Source organism: Macadamia integrifolia, chromosome 4, assembly GCF_013358625.1.
Source record: "Macadamia integrifolia cultivar HAES 741 chromosome 4, SCU_Mint_v3, whole genome shotgun sequence".
Lineage (NCBI taxonomy): Eukaryota > Viridiplantae > Streptophyta > Magnoliopsida > Proteales > Proteaceae > Macadamia > Macadamia integrifolia.
This window is the reverse complement of record NC_056560.1, coordinates 18,366,002-18,378,786: the sequence shown is the minus strand read 5'-3', so window position 1 is coordinate 18,378,786 and position 12,785 is coordinate 18,366,002. Positions and strand designations below refer to the sequence as shown.

At 38.0% G+C, this 12,785-nt stretch overlaps 2 protein-coding genes and 1 pseudogene across 2 annotated transcripts; 2 read left to right on the top strand and 1 right to left on the bottom strand.

Moving 5' to 3' along the window:
• The first annotated feature begins 741 nt into the window (after nt 1-741).
• Nucleotides 742-4,031, top strand: LOC122076238 (annotated as a pseudogene).
• Nucleotides 4,032-5,094: 1,063 nt separating this feature from the next.
• LOC122077308 (serine carboxypeptidase-like 25) lies at nt 5,095-7,885 on the bottom strand. The gene is made up of 8 exons (XM_042643221.1): nt 7,539-7,885; nt 7,236-7,439; nt 6,594-6,769; nt 6,099-6,371; nt 5,873-6,006; nt 5,651-5,740; nt 5,431-5,539; nt 5,095-5,333 (listed from the first exon to the last, which is right to left on the bottom strand). The coding sequence occupies exons 1-8, from the start codon at nt 7,813-7,815 to the stop codon at nt 5,193-5,195; spliced, it is 1,404 nt and encodes a 467-aa protein (XP_042499155.1). The 5' UTR covers nt 7,816-7,885; the 3' UTR covers nt 5,095-5,192.
• A 1,722-nt stretch (nt 7,886-9,607) lies between these two features.
• LOC122076038 (serine carboxypeptidase-like 25) lies at nt 9,608-12,268 on the top strand. The gene is made up of 8 exons (XM_042641317.1): nt 9,608-9,921; nt 10,010-10,213; nt 10,501-10,676; nt 10,874-11,152; nt 11,242-11,384; nt 11,470-11,565; nt 11,677-11,785; nt 11,896-12,268. The coding sequence occupies exons 1-8, from the start codon at nt 9,636-9,638 to the stop codon at nt 12,034-12,036; spliced, it is 1,434 nt and encodes a 477-aa protein (XP_042497251.1). The 5' UTR covers nt 9,608-9,635; the 3' UTR covers nt 12,037-12,268.
• The last annotated feature ends 517 nt before the right edge of the window (nt 12,269-12,785 follow it).

Here is a 12,785-nt window from a genome sequence, read left to right as displayed (position 1 = left end):
CCAGTGACATATTGTTGAACTCCAAATATATGATTAGTTGGGCTTCTTCTTGGTACTGGTATGGTTAACCTACGTTGTTCATCCACAAAAAGAAAAACTGTAACAGGTGCAGGTGATCTTGTTGTCTGCTATAGTCTTTGAGCAACCACTCAACTTGTACAGGGTTCGGCAGTGTGCCCAGATATGCCAAGCAATAATGGAATTCCTGCTATCTCTATAGCAAGTTAATAGGGACAGCAATGGTTTGGGCCAATAAGGGCATATTTTACATTCTATTATTTTGTTTATTAGGTGGTCCATGTGTAGAAACGCAACCCTAAAACGATGCAGAAGATAATGGAAAAAAAACAAACAATGCACACGGATTTTACGAGGTTCGGCAAGGTTGCCTACGTCCCCGGTGAGATGAGATCCTGCTTCACTATCAATGGAGAATAGGGTTACAACGCTCGTCCTCACACCTCTCAGTATTGCTTGCATTACAGAGAAAGAAACCCTCGCTACAAATATATAGCAAGAAAAAAAACCCTAATCCGGATTAAACTACAATTGCCCTCAAATAAAAAAATTCGAGTGGGGGGCTACACCCCCTGCATGCAGGGGGGCCTCCTGCCCCCCTTGCAACCCCCACGGCCCGCTAACCGGCTAGCGGGACCGCCGTCCTGACTGTCTAGGTGCTGCACCAGTACTCCCTGGATTAAACTGCGACGGAATACAAGACATCATACACCAGCACCATGTCTATTACATAATGAATCCATGCCCGTATTTTTGCTTACAAAGCAGTGGTGTTAAACATGTACCATATCATTTCCATACACGCTTTATTATGTTGGATTTTTAAATGTATTATTTCCGTCTTACCCGTTTTTAATTCCAGTACAGATCCATTTTTGTTTTACTGCCATTTTTGAACTTACTAAGTAAGCCTAGGATGGTGGATGAACCATCCTCCACAGGTGAAGGAAAACTTTCTTGTAATTTTTATCACTAAATTTGCGGGCACTATCTGTGTTGAGGTGAAATCTTCTCTATTTTCTGACATGATGAAATTTCGGAAGCTTGGCCGTCCTACTGGCCACTGTATGTCGATGCTTAGGTTTGGTAATTTAATTCCTTAAATTTCAATCATATACTTCCGATTTTGGTTCTAATCGTCTATTTTTCTGTTTAGGACGATGGTGTCACAGTTGGTGAAGCACGAGCGTATTGAAACTACGGTTGCAAAGGTTGGTTCCCCGCCCAAGGTTTTTCCAAGTATTCTTGCTCATTGATCTGTATCATGGCGTTTTAACATTTCTTAGATTATATGTATTCATTTCAGGAGAAGGAAATCCGGTGACTTGCTGATAACATGGTTCAGTTTGGGAAAGAGGTCTGTATGACACAGGATATAAAATGCGTTTAAGATTTGGGGTTGACTTAATCCTTGTTCTTACATGACCCCAAATTTCAAATCCATAGGTTTTTGAAATTAACATTTGGATGAATTATGGAATCATATGATTTGAAATCTAATCATGGATTTGTGAAACCAACAGTTTGGATGAATTATGAAATCATATGATTGAGATCTAATGGCTTTTGAAATTTGTTGCTTGAATACATCATGAAACCATATTTTGGATTTAAAATCTCTCATTTCTTGAATAAAACATACATTGATTGACACTCAGTCCTTACTGAAAGATCCTAAGAAAACACAATACATCTCAACCAAATGGTTGCTATTATAACCAACTGATTTACAGTTGATTTCAACTGTGTAGGAGCCAACTAGTGAGAAGAGCGAATATAGGTGGGGACTGGGTGTAGAGGACCCTAGTGGAAACTATTATTTATACAACTAGCAGAATACTATTTGGAGTCATGTGTATGGCTAATACTGTCAAAGTGGTGATGTTGGGTGGGATGTACACCCAGCAACACTTAACAACGAATTTGATTTTTCATTTTCTTTTTCCCTTTTTAAAAATGGCTTTCATATGACAGGCTAATAATTAAAGAGGATTACCTTTCATGTCTTTAAGAATCCAGTCGAGATCTATACAACCAAAAGAGACTTAGATACTGTGAAAGTGGCCTATTAAGCCATTATTTAGCCGCTGCATTCCTATTTGTGTCTGCAAATGTATTATGTGAAGAGGATAAAAATACAAACTCTCTAGACAGAATGCTAATCTTAAAAGTTGCAAAATTCATTTTAAGTTGATGACAGTTTCTTCGGCTCTTGAGTCTCTCACTATGGGGATAACATCAAGGTCAAAAAGGATGTGGCTTTGCTTCTGCTCTGATGCACATCAAACTTCTTTAAGGGGCCTAATTTCTCTTCACTACGTTGACAACTTTTGACTAGTAATATTTTTCTTCTTCTTATGATAATTTTTTCCCCTTTCTTTCCATTATCTTGCCTAACCAACATAGTGTTAAGGAATCCATTGGTGGGTTTTGGTATACTTATTGGAATTCCAGATACCTTCGTAAGTTTCGGGGTGTCTTCTTTCCTGTTTCTTGGTCTTTTAACTCTTCTATGATTGATTGCAGGGTTCTTTGGCTGCAGCAAGGTGTGTTCAGGTGATGATGTCATTCACAAACTATTTACGGAGCTTGCCTATCGATACAAGTAATTCTTTTCTTTTTCCACCTTGAATTTCCTTCATCTTCTTCCTTTCTTGGCTTATATGTCATCAGTTTAAGGCTTAGGTGCGCATTTCTGTGTTAGCAGAGATAGAGCAGGTGGATATACAACATTACTTAGAACTCACATACGAGTTGGTGATGCTGCATCTATGGCCTATATTGAGTAAGCTCCTAACTGGTACCATAATTGACAACTTCCCCACCCCCTCCCTTTTCCTTTGAACAAGGAAATTGTTCTAGTCTAGTAGAGTGGTTATATCATTATGTTTTTAAGATACAATTGTTGCCTGTGGAGAGATTCTGGATCAGTCCATCCTTGAGAGTATAGTGGAGGATATGTTCTAATATTCCACAGATGGATTAAGATGGTTCTTTATGGATGTTAAAAATAAAATGAAAACAGAAGGAAAATTTTTCTAATCATTGCGAATGATAATTGTGTGATGAACTCAATAATATATACTTCCTTTTCAACCAAATTACTTAGATTTTATAAAAGGAGGCCAATGCAGAAAATTCACTGCACTTTTCAACAATTTAAACTGTAGCTATTTTCTGTTATGCTATCTGTCTTTTCTTCTTAAGTAGTGATGTGATAAGAATGTGGCAGGTGCTTTCGAGACTATCTAAAATGTAGTTATTTTCTATTACGTTGTTGGCCATTTCTTCTTAGTGGTGATGTAATAAGCATGCGGGTAGCTACCATCTAATACTACATTGATTAGATTGGATCACTGTTCATTTACATCAAATACATGTGGGCAAGGAATTGATTTCCTGTGAACATAATCAGACCTCTATAAGTTTATTCTTATTGATTTACATCCAACGAGACCATGCCCCCAATGTATCTGCTGAAAAATTCAGAAGTTCATTTTTACATCATGACATTGCCATGAGGAGCCCTTTTCTCTTTGATTTTCTGCAGGTTTGTTGACAGAGAGAATGAACTTCGGCAGGCAAAGCCAGGTACTCCTCAACCACCGGCAAGAGCGCCCTTGGATCCTTGGACAAGGTCTCGCCTTAGCCAGCAGTATGCACCTCCTAAAGAGGATAAGAATGCCTCTGAACTTGAAATTTAAAGTAGGTCTCCCTGTCTGAATCCTACAATTTTTTTACCTTTTTTTTTTTTTTTGGGGGGGCGGGGTGTGGGGGTTGGGTTTAGAACCTACAAGTGTTCTTTCATATAAGGGGAAAAGAACGCTCCATGGTCATGCCGCCCGTTGCATGGGTAAACAAAATTGGGTATTAAAATGTTCCAACAGCATATTGATGGAGGGACCTTGTAAACACTTTCTGTAACCCAAGGCTCCCTGCAGCCCATATTCTCTTGAGAAACTCATGAAAAAAAGAGATGTCAATCAAATTCCTCCTTATAGGAATAGAGAGGACAGGAAGTATCAATAGGCAGAAATCAAGCTAAATTTACTCTCGAGTGAAGCCCATGATTTAATAGCTTCCAAGTGAACAAGTTGAATTTTGGATGTAATGGCGATTTCCAGAGGATAAGCCATACATGGTTCCTTGCACTAATGGAGGATGATGGTCTCAAACTGTGGAGAAAGTTGGCTGCAATCTTACTCGAATGGATCCTCTAATAAAAAAATCATCATTCAAGGTTGATGCCAACAGAATAAGAATATAGGAGACTAGGATTCATGAAGAGAGATCCAAGGAGAGGAATGTTCCAATGTCCATGGGACATTGAGTCACAGACACTAGTTATAAAGGGATGGGGGGATAGGGGATAGGGGATAGGGGATGGGGGATGGGGGTTGGGAAGCAGAAAAATCTTGCCTATTTTGGATTCATGGTTGAGTCTAGATGCTAATACTGTGGGGGTGGGGGACTGCAAAGGCTAGAGATTGGAAGTGGGGGAATTGTTGAAGGTAGTAAGGAACCCCGAAAGCCACTTTTGGAAGATGAGGAGGTACCTCAAACATCCTTCACTCAGAAATTGGGTACCTTAGATGTGATTTATCAATTTTTTTTTGGCAAACAGAGCTTTACTGATAAGAACGTGTAGTACATGGATTCTGAATTAAGCCATGGAGTGAAAATTTGCCAATCAATCCTGCACATCAAGGACTGGGCTGGCCATCCTGACGAGGAACTTAGTTTATTGTTTCCATCCCTTGGAATAAAAGCACAAGTACATGATTTTAAACATGCATTCCCTTAGATAAGTACTTGTAAGAATACAAGAGAACCTTTAGCCTTTATCATGATACAATGGCATATTGGCATTATTCTGTAAAATATGCCAAAGATGATCATGCTACTAAAATATGCATATTAAGCTAAAACTTTGTTAAGGTATAGGGAGAACATCAAAGATAACCAACCTTTCTTTCCTTATTCCTTCAATTGAGATCCAAGTCAATACAAGCTACAGAAAAGATAAAAACCACATTGAAATCAACTTTCTTTGCTTTTCCTTCCCCCCCCCCCCCCCCCCCCCCCCTTTAATAAATTATATTCTTCTTTGTTAAAGAATGGATTAAACGAAATATTGAAGAACATTGTCTCCTCCCAAAGAAGGTCTCCTATGATCATTTGGGTAAAGGTGTCCCACTTAAAAATGATTTCAATAGTTGAAGAGATGATTTGGGTTTCAAAACTGGCACTTCATGACCTGCCCCCCTCACTGTTGCAAAGGTTAGCCCTTCATATACCTCTGTCCATCCTCCCACCTTCACAAACCATATAAACAGTCATTCCCTTAGATTAACCACTTATTAGTATTCTAGAGAGAGAGAGAGAGAAAGGGATCATGATCAGTAGCAGTACCTCTTTTTCCTTCACATACCATGGATACCATGGAATTTTGGTTTTCAACTTAAGCTGAGCAAGGGAGTACTTGGTTGCTGTAACCGGTACCACAGCATCCGCGTCGCCACTGTAATTCATATGAAGTTTTATAGGAAAATCATCAATTAACAAAAAAAGAGGAAGAATATATAGGAAATATTCAGAAGCTAAGAATTAATAATGTGCAGTAAACACCAACCTGAGCACCCAAATTCTCAAACCACCAGCAATCATCTCTTTGTAGATTGGCAGAATTGAAAAAGATGAATCAATCCACTTCCCACGACGACTTCAGTAAATATATGGATCAAAACAGTATATATCATTAGAATTGAGGACTATGTATCTCAGCCTAAAGCTTTCTCCAAGAAGGAATGGATCAAGAAAGTAATGTAACAATTGAAAGGATAAGAAGGGTTACCTGCAAGTAGTCCAATTATATGGAATATTAGTTGTGTTGGCATGGAGGGCTTTCTGCACATCAGGTCTGTTGTAATAAATCTTAGAATATTGTTCTGAACAAGGATCATATCCTGAAATCATCTGCCCTGAAATCTATCAAGATAGGCAAAGAAATTTTAAGATCAATCTTTAATGACTTCATTTTAATTCTTGTTTATGAACTACATTTTCAGTTTAGTAAATACCAATGAAAGGGATCGACGACGAAAATGCTGTATCCTTCGGGTGCCATCTGAATTGCTGCATTTAGGTGTATATATGCTGTAGAGATCAATGCCTTCCAAAATCTCATCGACATAATCAAGTATTGCTTTACACTCACTCGATGCCGTTACGTTATGGAAATCACATTTGCTGAGTGTCTCCTTATGTGTTTCATCAGAGATCATGGCATGACTCCAATAAAAGTCTATTGTGCCAAGACTATCATAGTAGTGGTCTATAACTGCATTCCCAACCTACAAGGTAATTTTGTATATAAAGTGAGATATATAATTCGGGAAATACCACTTGAGAGTTCAACTCAAAAGCTGAAGCTATTCCCTAACAAAGCTTGCTACAAGAGCGGCGTCAGCTGATCAGCTACTAGTCTTTGAAATGCAGCTACAACCGGTATTTTTGGATGTTCATGGAAATAAGAAGTAAATAAATTAAGGGAGAATGAAAGGCAGAAAAATTACCATTATCCCTTTTAGATTTATAGGATTCTTAGACCTTGAATTATATGTCATAATCTCCTTAGCCAATTGAGGGACGTAATGCCCAGCATAGCTCTCTCCTGTCAAATAAATCTCTTTCTGTTTGTAGTGTGGAAACCGGTCTAACCATCGGATAATGAATTCCAGTGCATCCTTTGCTGTATCACGTCCATCAATTAGATCATACAGAGAAACATATAAGTAAACATCCCAATTCATATGATATATACGGCTGCGTTTGGTAGTCATTCAGTTTCAGAAATGACTTTTCATATCAAAAATAGAATTTTCAGTTTTTGCATTAAATGCTGTTTTAAAACAAAAAAATGGTGTTTGGTAAACCTGTTTCAGGAATAATTACCCTAGTTGTTCACTTTTTATGTATTTGAAACAAAACCAAAATGACAGAACAAGGTTTCGTCAATCCATCATTTTGTGTTTCTAGCATTTTTTTTCCTTTTGGTTAAAAAAGAAAAACCGAAAAACACCAAGTTGACACCAAACGCTTTATTCCATTTTCTTGTTCCCATAGAACGGAAAATATGTCAAAAATGTTTTTTTGGATGACTACCAAATGCGGCCTAATTAACCGAGAAAGGAAAACTAAAAATGTGGGTCATATACCAGTGCGCGTATCGCCTGAGGTCTCAAGATCTGAAGATGTGTTGGTGTAAGAGAAGCCGACGCCGGCCGGACTTTCAAGGAAGAGTACATTGGCTACTGTATTCCATGAGTACTTATTGAGGTACAAACCAGTTCCATTCTTCTTGATCCTGAATGGGCCTACCTCCTCTGAAGCTCCATAAGCAATTGAAGAACAGCCAGGCCCTGTACAGATAATAAAGGGTGTTATTTGCCACCAAATTTCAAAATTTCAAACCCATATTCATTAATAAAATAAAAAAAGAGGAGAGAGAGAGAGAAGACCTCCATTGAACCAAATGACGAAAGGTTTGGACTCAGGCTGAACAGCTTCAGTGAGCCAATAGAAGAGAGCTCTGCCGGCGGTTTGATTAACAGTGACATACCCAGAGTACTGCTGAAATGAGACTTTGGGTTGTCCTGGAAGTTTACTTATTCTATCTGCTTCTTCTCCTCCTTTTCCTACTATAAGACGACTTGCACCAGCTGACACAACAAGGAATGTATAGGCCATGGCCACAACTAGTTTCTCCTTCTTACCCACAGCCATGCCTATCACCATGATGGTGTCCAAGACTCCAAATAGTGGAAAAAGAAGAAGAAGAAGAAGAAGAGGTGATCAGAAATGTGTGCACCACCTAAGTAGTAGTAGCCTCTTATGTTATGTTCTTGGTCTTGAAAAGACACGTATATCACATGTAATGAGGTGGTAGTATCTTAGTAAGAGTAGGGAAATTGTTAAAGAGCTTTATGTGGGTTGAATGAGTTAGTCTGAAGAACCCTCCCTAGTCCTTAGTAGTGTTTTTTTTAATGGTAAACGAAGTTTTACTGATAAAACGTGTAAGACATGGATTTCTAATTAAAAATTTCAAAAAGTCATGGAGTGGAAATTGACCAATCAGTCATACACGTCAAGGACCAAGCCCTCCTAGCAAGGGAGTTACCCAAACCGTTTCAGATTGGGATCTTGTCCAATGACTCTTCCTCCAACCAGACATATGCAAGCTTAGAGTTGCGTGCCAACACTTGGAGTTATATGTCCCAAGATGTTGGGCTACGTGCATATATCTAGTTAAAGGAAGAATTGTTGGAGAGGATCTAGATCCAAATATTTTCCTTTTGAAATAAAACCAAAAGTGCATAATTCTAAATTCAGTGTTAAATGAATAATACCCTGGATGATAAAAATCACCGAAATTGATGGGACAATGTGCTCGCAGATGAGGATAGATATCAACATTTTGTTATCAAATTCAAAAATTAGATGATTCAAATTATCTTCAATAGCTTGAAGGATACTCATCGAAATCGTCATTGCTTCACCTATTAGAGTGGTTGGTTCAGAGGCAGCAAATAGCCATTACAATTTTTTATTTATCCTCTTAGACTTTTGGGTTTCAAAATTGTCTCCTCATCTAAAGAAGTTAATGAGTTAATAAGTTGGAAAGTTGAGTCAAAAACCATTTTATACAAAAAGACCAAAAGAACAAGAAGAAGTAAAACGGCATTCACATTTCACTGACACATCACCTTCCTCCAGTGCTTAAATTTGAAAACCTCATAACACCTTTTAATAGTGCATGTACTAAATTATTATTATTATTAATTTTTTTTTTGGTAAAAAGAGATCTATTCATTTTGTGTGCAACACGTGAGTGGAGAATTACACTTCTTTGTAGACCACGGAGTGGAATTCGGCAAGACTATCCTACACTACTTGGACAAGGCCTTCCAAACTAAGAAATCTGCAATACAATCGGAATCCCTAGAAATATATGTGCAAATACAATCACTAAACATAAACATATATAGGTTAGACCCACTTTTGCCTCTCATGTACCCTTCAAATCTAGCATAACCATAACGTGCGAGAAGTCCTAATACGCCTCATTTTCTCACAAAATACAAGAATTTTTCTATTACTTCATCACCTAAGAACTTGGGGTGTCACATGAGTTCTACCTTGGTCCATATCAAAAACCATGTGGGTGGGAGTTTACCCTATAAATGGCAGAAAGTGGGACGGGTGTTGAATCCTCACATATATGTGCAGCCCTAACTCCGGCAACTTAGGATTATTCACCCAAAGGACTCCTTCAAAGCCTACCGTTAAAGATTCCTTCAAACCACTTATTACAACTTAGAAAGATAACCAACCATATCCCAACTCCTATATGAGATCCCTTAGCTCCTAACCACAAGGATTATTCATCCATACTAATTCAAACTAACTCATTCAACCCACAAAAAGCTCTTGAACAACTTCCCTAAACTTACTAAGATACTGCCACCTCATAGAGGCTACTGTATATTTATTATCTGGGTGGTGCATACCTTTCTGATCACTTCTGCTTCTTCTTCTACCACTACTTGGACACCATTATGGTGTTAGGCATGGCTTTAGGTAAGAGGGAGATGCTAGTTATGGCCATGGCCTATATGTTACTTGCTGTGTCTGCAGGTGCAAGACATGGTAAAGTAGGAGAATTAGGAGAAGAAGCAGAAGCAGATAGAATAATTGAACTTCCAGGACAACCCAAAGTCTCATTTCAGCAGTACTCTGGGTATGTCACTGTGAATGACACAGCCGGTAGAGCTCTTTTCTATTGGCTTACTGAAGCAGTGCATCAACCTGAGTCCAAACCTTTGGTCTTTTGGTTCAATGGAGGTCCCTCTCTCTCTCTCTCTCTCTCTTTGAATATGGGTTTGAAATTTTGAAAATTGGTGGCAAATTACACTCTTTATTATCTATACAGGGCCTGGCTGTTCTTCACTTGCTTATGGTGCTTCAGAGGAGGTAGGCCCATTCAGGATCAAGAAAAATGGAACTGGTTTGTACCTGAATAAGAACTCATGGAACACTCAAGCCAACGTAATATTCCTTGAAAGTCCGGCCGGTGTCGGCTTCTCTTACACCAACACATCGTCTGATTTGTACACCACAGGCGATACGCAAACTGGTATATGACCCACACTTTTAGTTTCCCTTTATCTGCTAATCAATAAATGGCTAGATTCTCTCCTGGATCATGACGTCCCACAACAATCTCTATATTGTTGTATAAGGATTCCGTCTAGGTGCCACGGATCAAGCCATAACTTAGTAGGAAGCTTAAGTGTAAAACAAAGTCAAACTTATTTTTATCTCGTAGATCTAAGCAAATTTCCTTTATTATTATTGCTAGAATGTTCTAGATTTTGACAATTTTAAGTAATTTATGATCTAGTATTGATGAATATGATTCAGCAAAGGAGGCATTAGAATTCGTTATCCGCTGGTTGAACCGGTTTCCACACTACAAAAAGCATGATATTTACTTATCGGGAGAGAGTTACGCCGGGCATTACGTCCCTCAATTGGCCAAAAATATTTTGACACATAATTCAAAGTCTGAGCAACCTATAAATCTCAAAGGGATATTGGTAATCTTTCTACCTTCTTTCTCCTTTACATCTTATTTCCACGAACATTGAAAAATACTTTAAAAAGTGTTGAGATGTTGGGAGTTATATATCTCCACATCGGTTATCTCCATCTAATAGCTTGAGCTTTTGGATTGAACACTCAAATGATATTTTGCGGGTTATCTCACTTTTTATGTACAAAAAATGTGTTGTAGGTTGGGAATGCAGTTATGGATTACTACTATGATAATGTTGGCACAGTAGACTACTACTGGACCCATGCCTTGATCTCTGATGAAACACATAAGGAGATGCTCAGCAAATGTGATTACCATAACAAAACTGTTACGCCAGAGTGTAAAGCTATAACGGACTATGTCGAAAACAACATGACCGGAGGCATTGATATGTACAGCATATATACACCTCCATGCAACGATTCAGATGGCAGTCCCAGGACCAGGCGTTTTCCTCTTCAATCGATTTCATCATCTGTATTTTACTAAACTGAAATAGTTTCATAAACGCTAGATGATGAATTCATTAAAGATTGATCTTAACATCTCTTTCATTTTTTTGATAGACTTTGAGGCGGCGGCGGCGGCGGCTTTCTGGATATGATCCTTGTACTGACCATTATGCTAAGATTTATTATAACAGACCAGATGTGCAGAAAGCCTTCCATGCCAACACAACTAATATCTCTTATAGTTGGACTACTTGCAGGTTACTGATTCATGCAATTCTCATATATAGTGATCTATTTTCAAGTGATGATTTTGATAATTTGATTTTCATATATTTACTGCAGTGATTCTCTATTTGACAATTGGACTGATTCAGCATTTTCAGTTCTGCCAATCTACAAAGATATGATTGCTGCTGGTTTGAGAATTTGGGTGTACAGGTTGGTGTCTAAACTGTTTATTGCATATTATTGATTTCAAGCTTTTGAATCATTCTTCCCTTTTTGTTATTTGATGGTTAATTTTCCCATAAAACTTCATATGAATTACAGTGGCGATGCGGATGCTGTGGTGCCGGTTACTGCCACCAAGTACTCCCTTGCTCAGCTTAAGTTGAAAACCAAAATTCCATGGTATCCATGGTATGTGAAGGAAACAGAGGTACTGCTACTGATCATGATGATCCCTTTCTCTCTCTCTCTCTCTCTCTCTCTCTAGAATACTTATAAGTGGTTAATCTAAGGGAATGACTGTTTATATGGTTTGTGAAGGTGGGAGGATGGACAGAGGTATATGAAGGGCTAACATTTGCAACAGTGAGGGGGGCAGGTCATGAAGTGCCAGTTTTGAAACCCAAAGCATCCCTTCAACTATTGAAATCATTTTTAAGTGGGACCCCTCTACCCAAATGACCTTCTTTGGGAGCAGACAATGTTCTTCAATATTTCGATTAATCCATTATTTGATCAAGAACGGAAAAGCAAGAAGAGAGAGAAAAAAAAAAAAAAAAAGTTGATTTCAGGGTGGGTTTTTCCTTTATTGGTTTGGATCTCAATTGAGGGAATACACTAGGAAAGAAAGGTTGGTGTTCTTTGATATTCTCATTTTATCCATTAATAAAATGATTTATATAGCTTATGCCTAGAAAATGGTTCATTATATCTTTATTCTCATAGACTCATCATCTTTATGGATGCAATGGTCTGAAAGGTTAGGTCAACCTTCTATAATTAATAAAAAGTTGAATACATGGTGGGTTATATGGTTTGAAGAATCGGCAAAATTTAATTCAAGAGAATCCATGATTGCCCTATTGGGCCTAACTTTTTTTCCTTTTTATTTTTAGGAGTTTGGGGTAAAAGTCCAAAAATCTCTTGACATGGTGGAAATAGCTTATACATGTAAAAAAAATTACTTTCTTAGGATTCCTCATCATATTGGCTTCTATTTTGATTAATGGGAGAAGGTTCCCTACTCGACCAGTGTCGGAGAGTCTTCACACTACGCCAATGGTAATGGAGGAACATTTATCATCTACTTTAGACCCATAGGTCTCAAGATGAAAGAGAAAATAATAAAAAAAGAATTTTATTGTAAGACGACATATGATACACTAGATGCGTGGAAAAATTTTTCCCTTGATTTATTGTCAACCAAATAA

Bases quoted from the DNA above. Each gene is read 5' to 3' on its own strand.
- LOC122077308 (XM_042643221.1), bottom strand. From the start codon at position 7,815: ATGGTGATAGGCATGGCTGTGGGTAAGAAGGAGAAACTAGTTGTGGCC. The intron at 7,440-7,538 runs GTCTTCTCTCTC...TTATCTGTACAG, and splicing joins CGTCATTTGGTTCAATGGAG to GGCCTGGCTGTTCTTCAATT. The intron at 5,540-5,650 runs GTTGGTGTTTAC...TATGAATTACAG, and splicing joins TTGAGAATTTGGGTGCTCAG to TGGCGACGCGGATGCTGTGG.
- LOC122076038 (XM_042641317.1), top strand. From the start codon at position 9,636: ATGGTGTTAGGCATGGCTTTAGGTAAGAGGGAGATGCTAGTTATGGCC. The intron at 9,922-10,009 runs GTCCCTCTCTCT...TTATCTATACAG, and splicing joins GGTCTTTTGGTTCAATGGAG to GGCCTGGCTGTTCTTCACTT. The intron at 11,385-11,469 runs GTTACTGATTCA...TATTTACTGCAG, and splicing joins TATAGTTGGACTACTTGCAG to TGATTCTCTATTTGACAATT.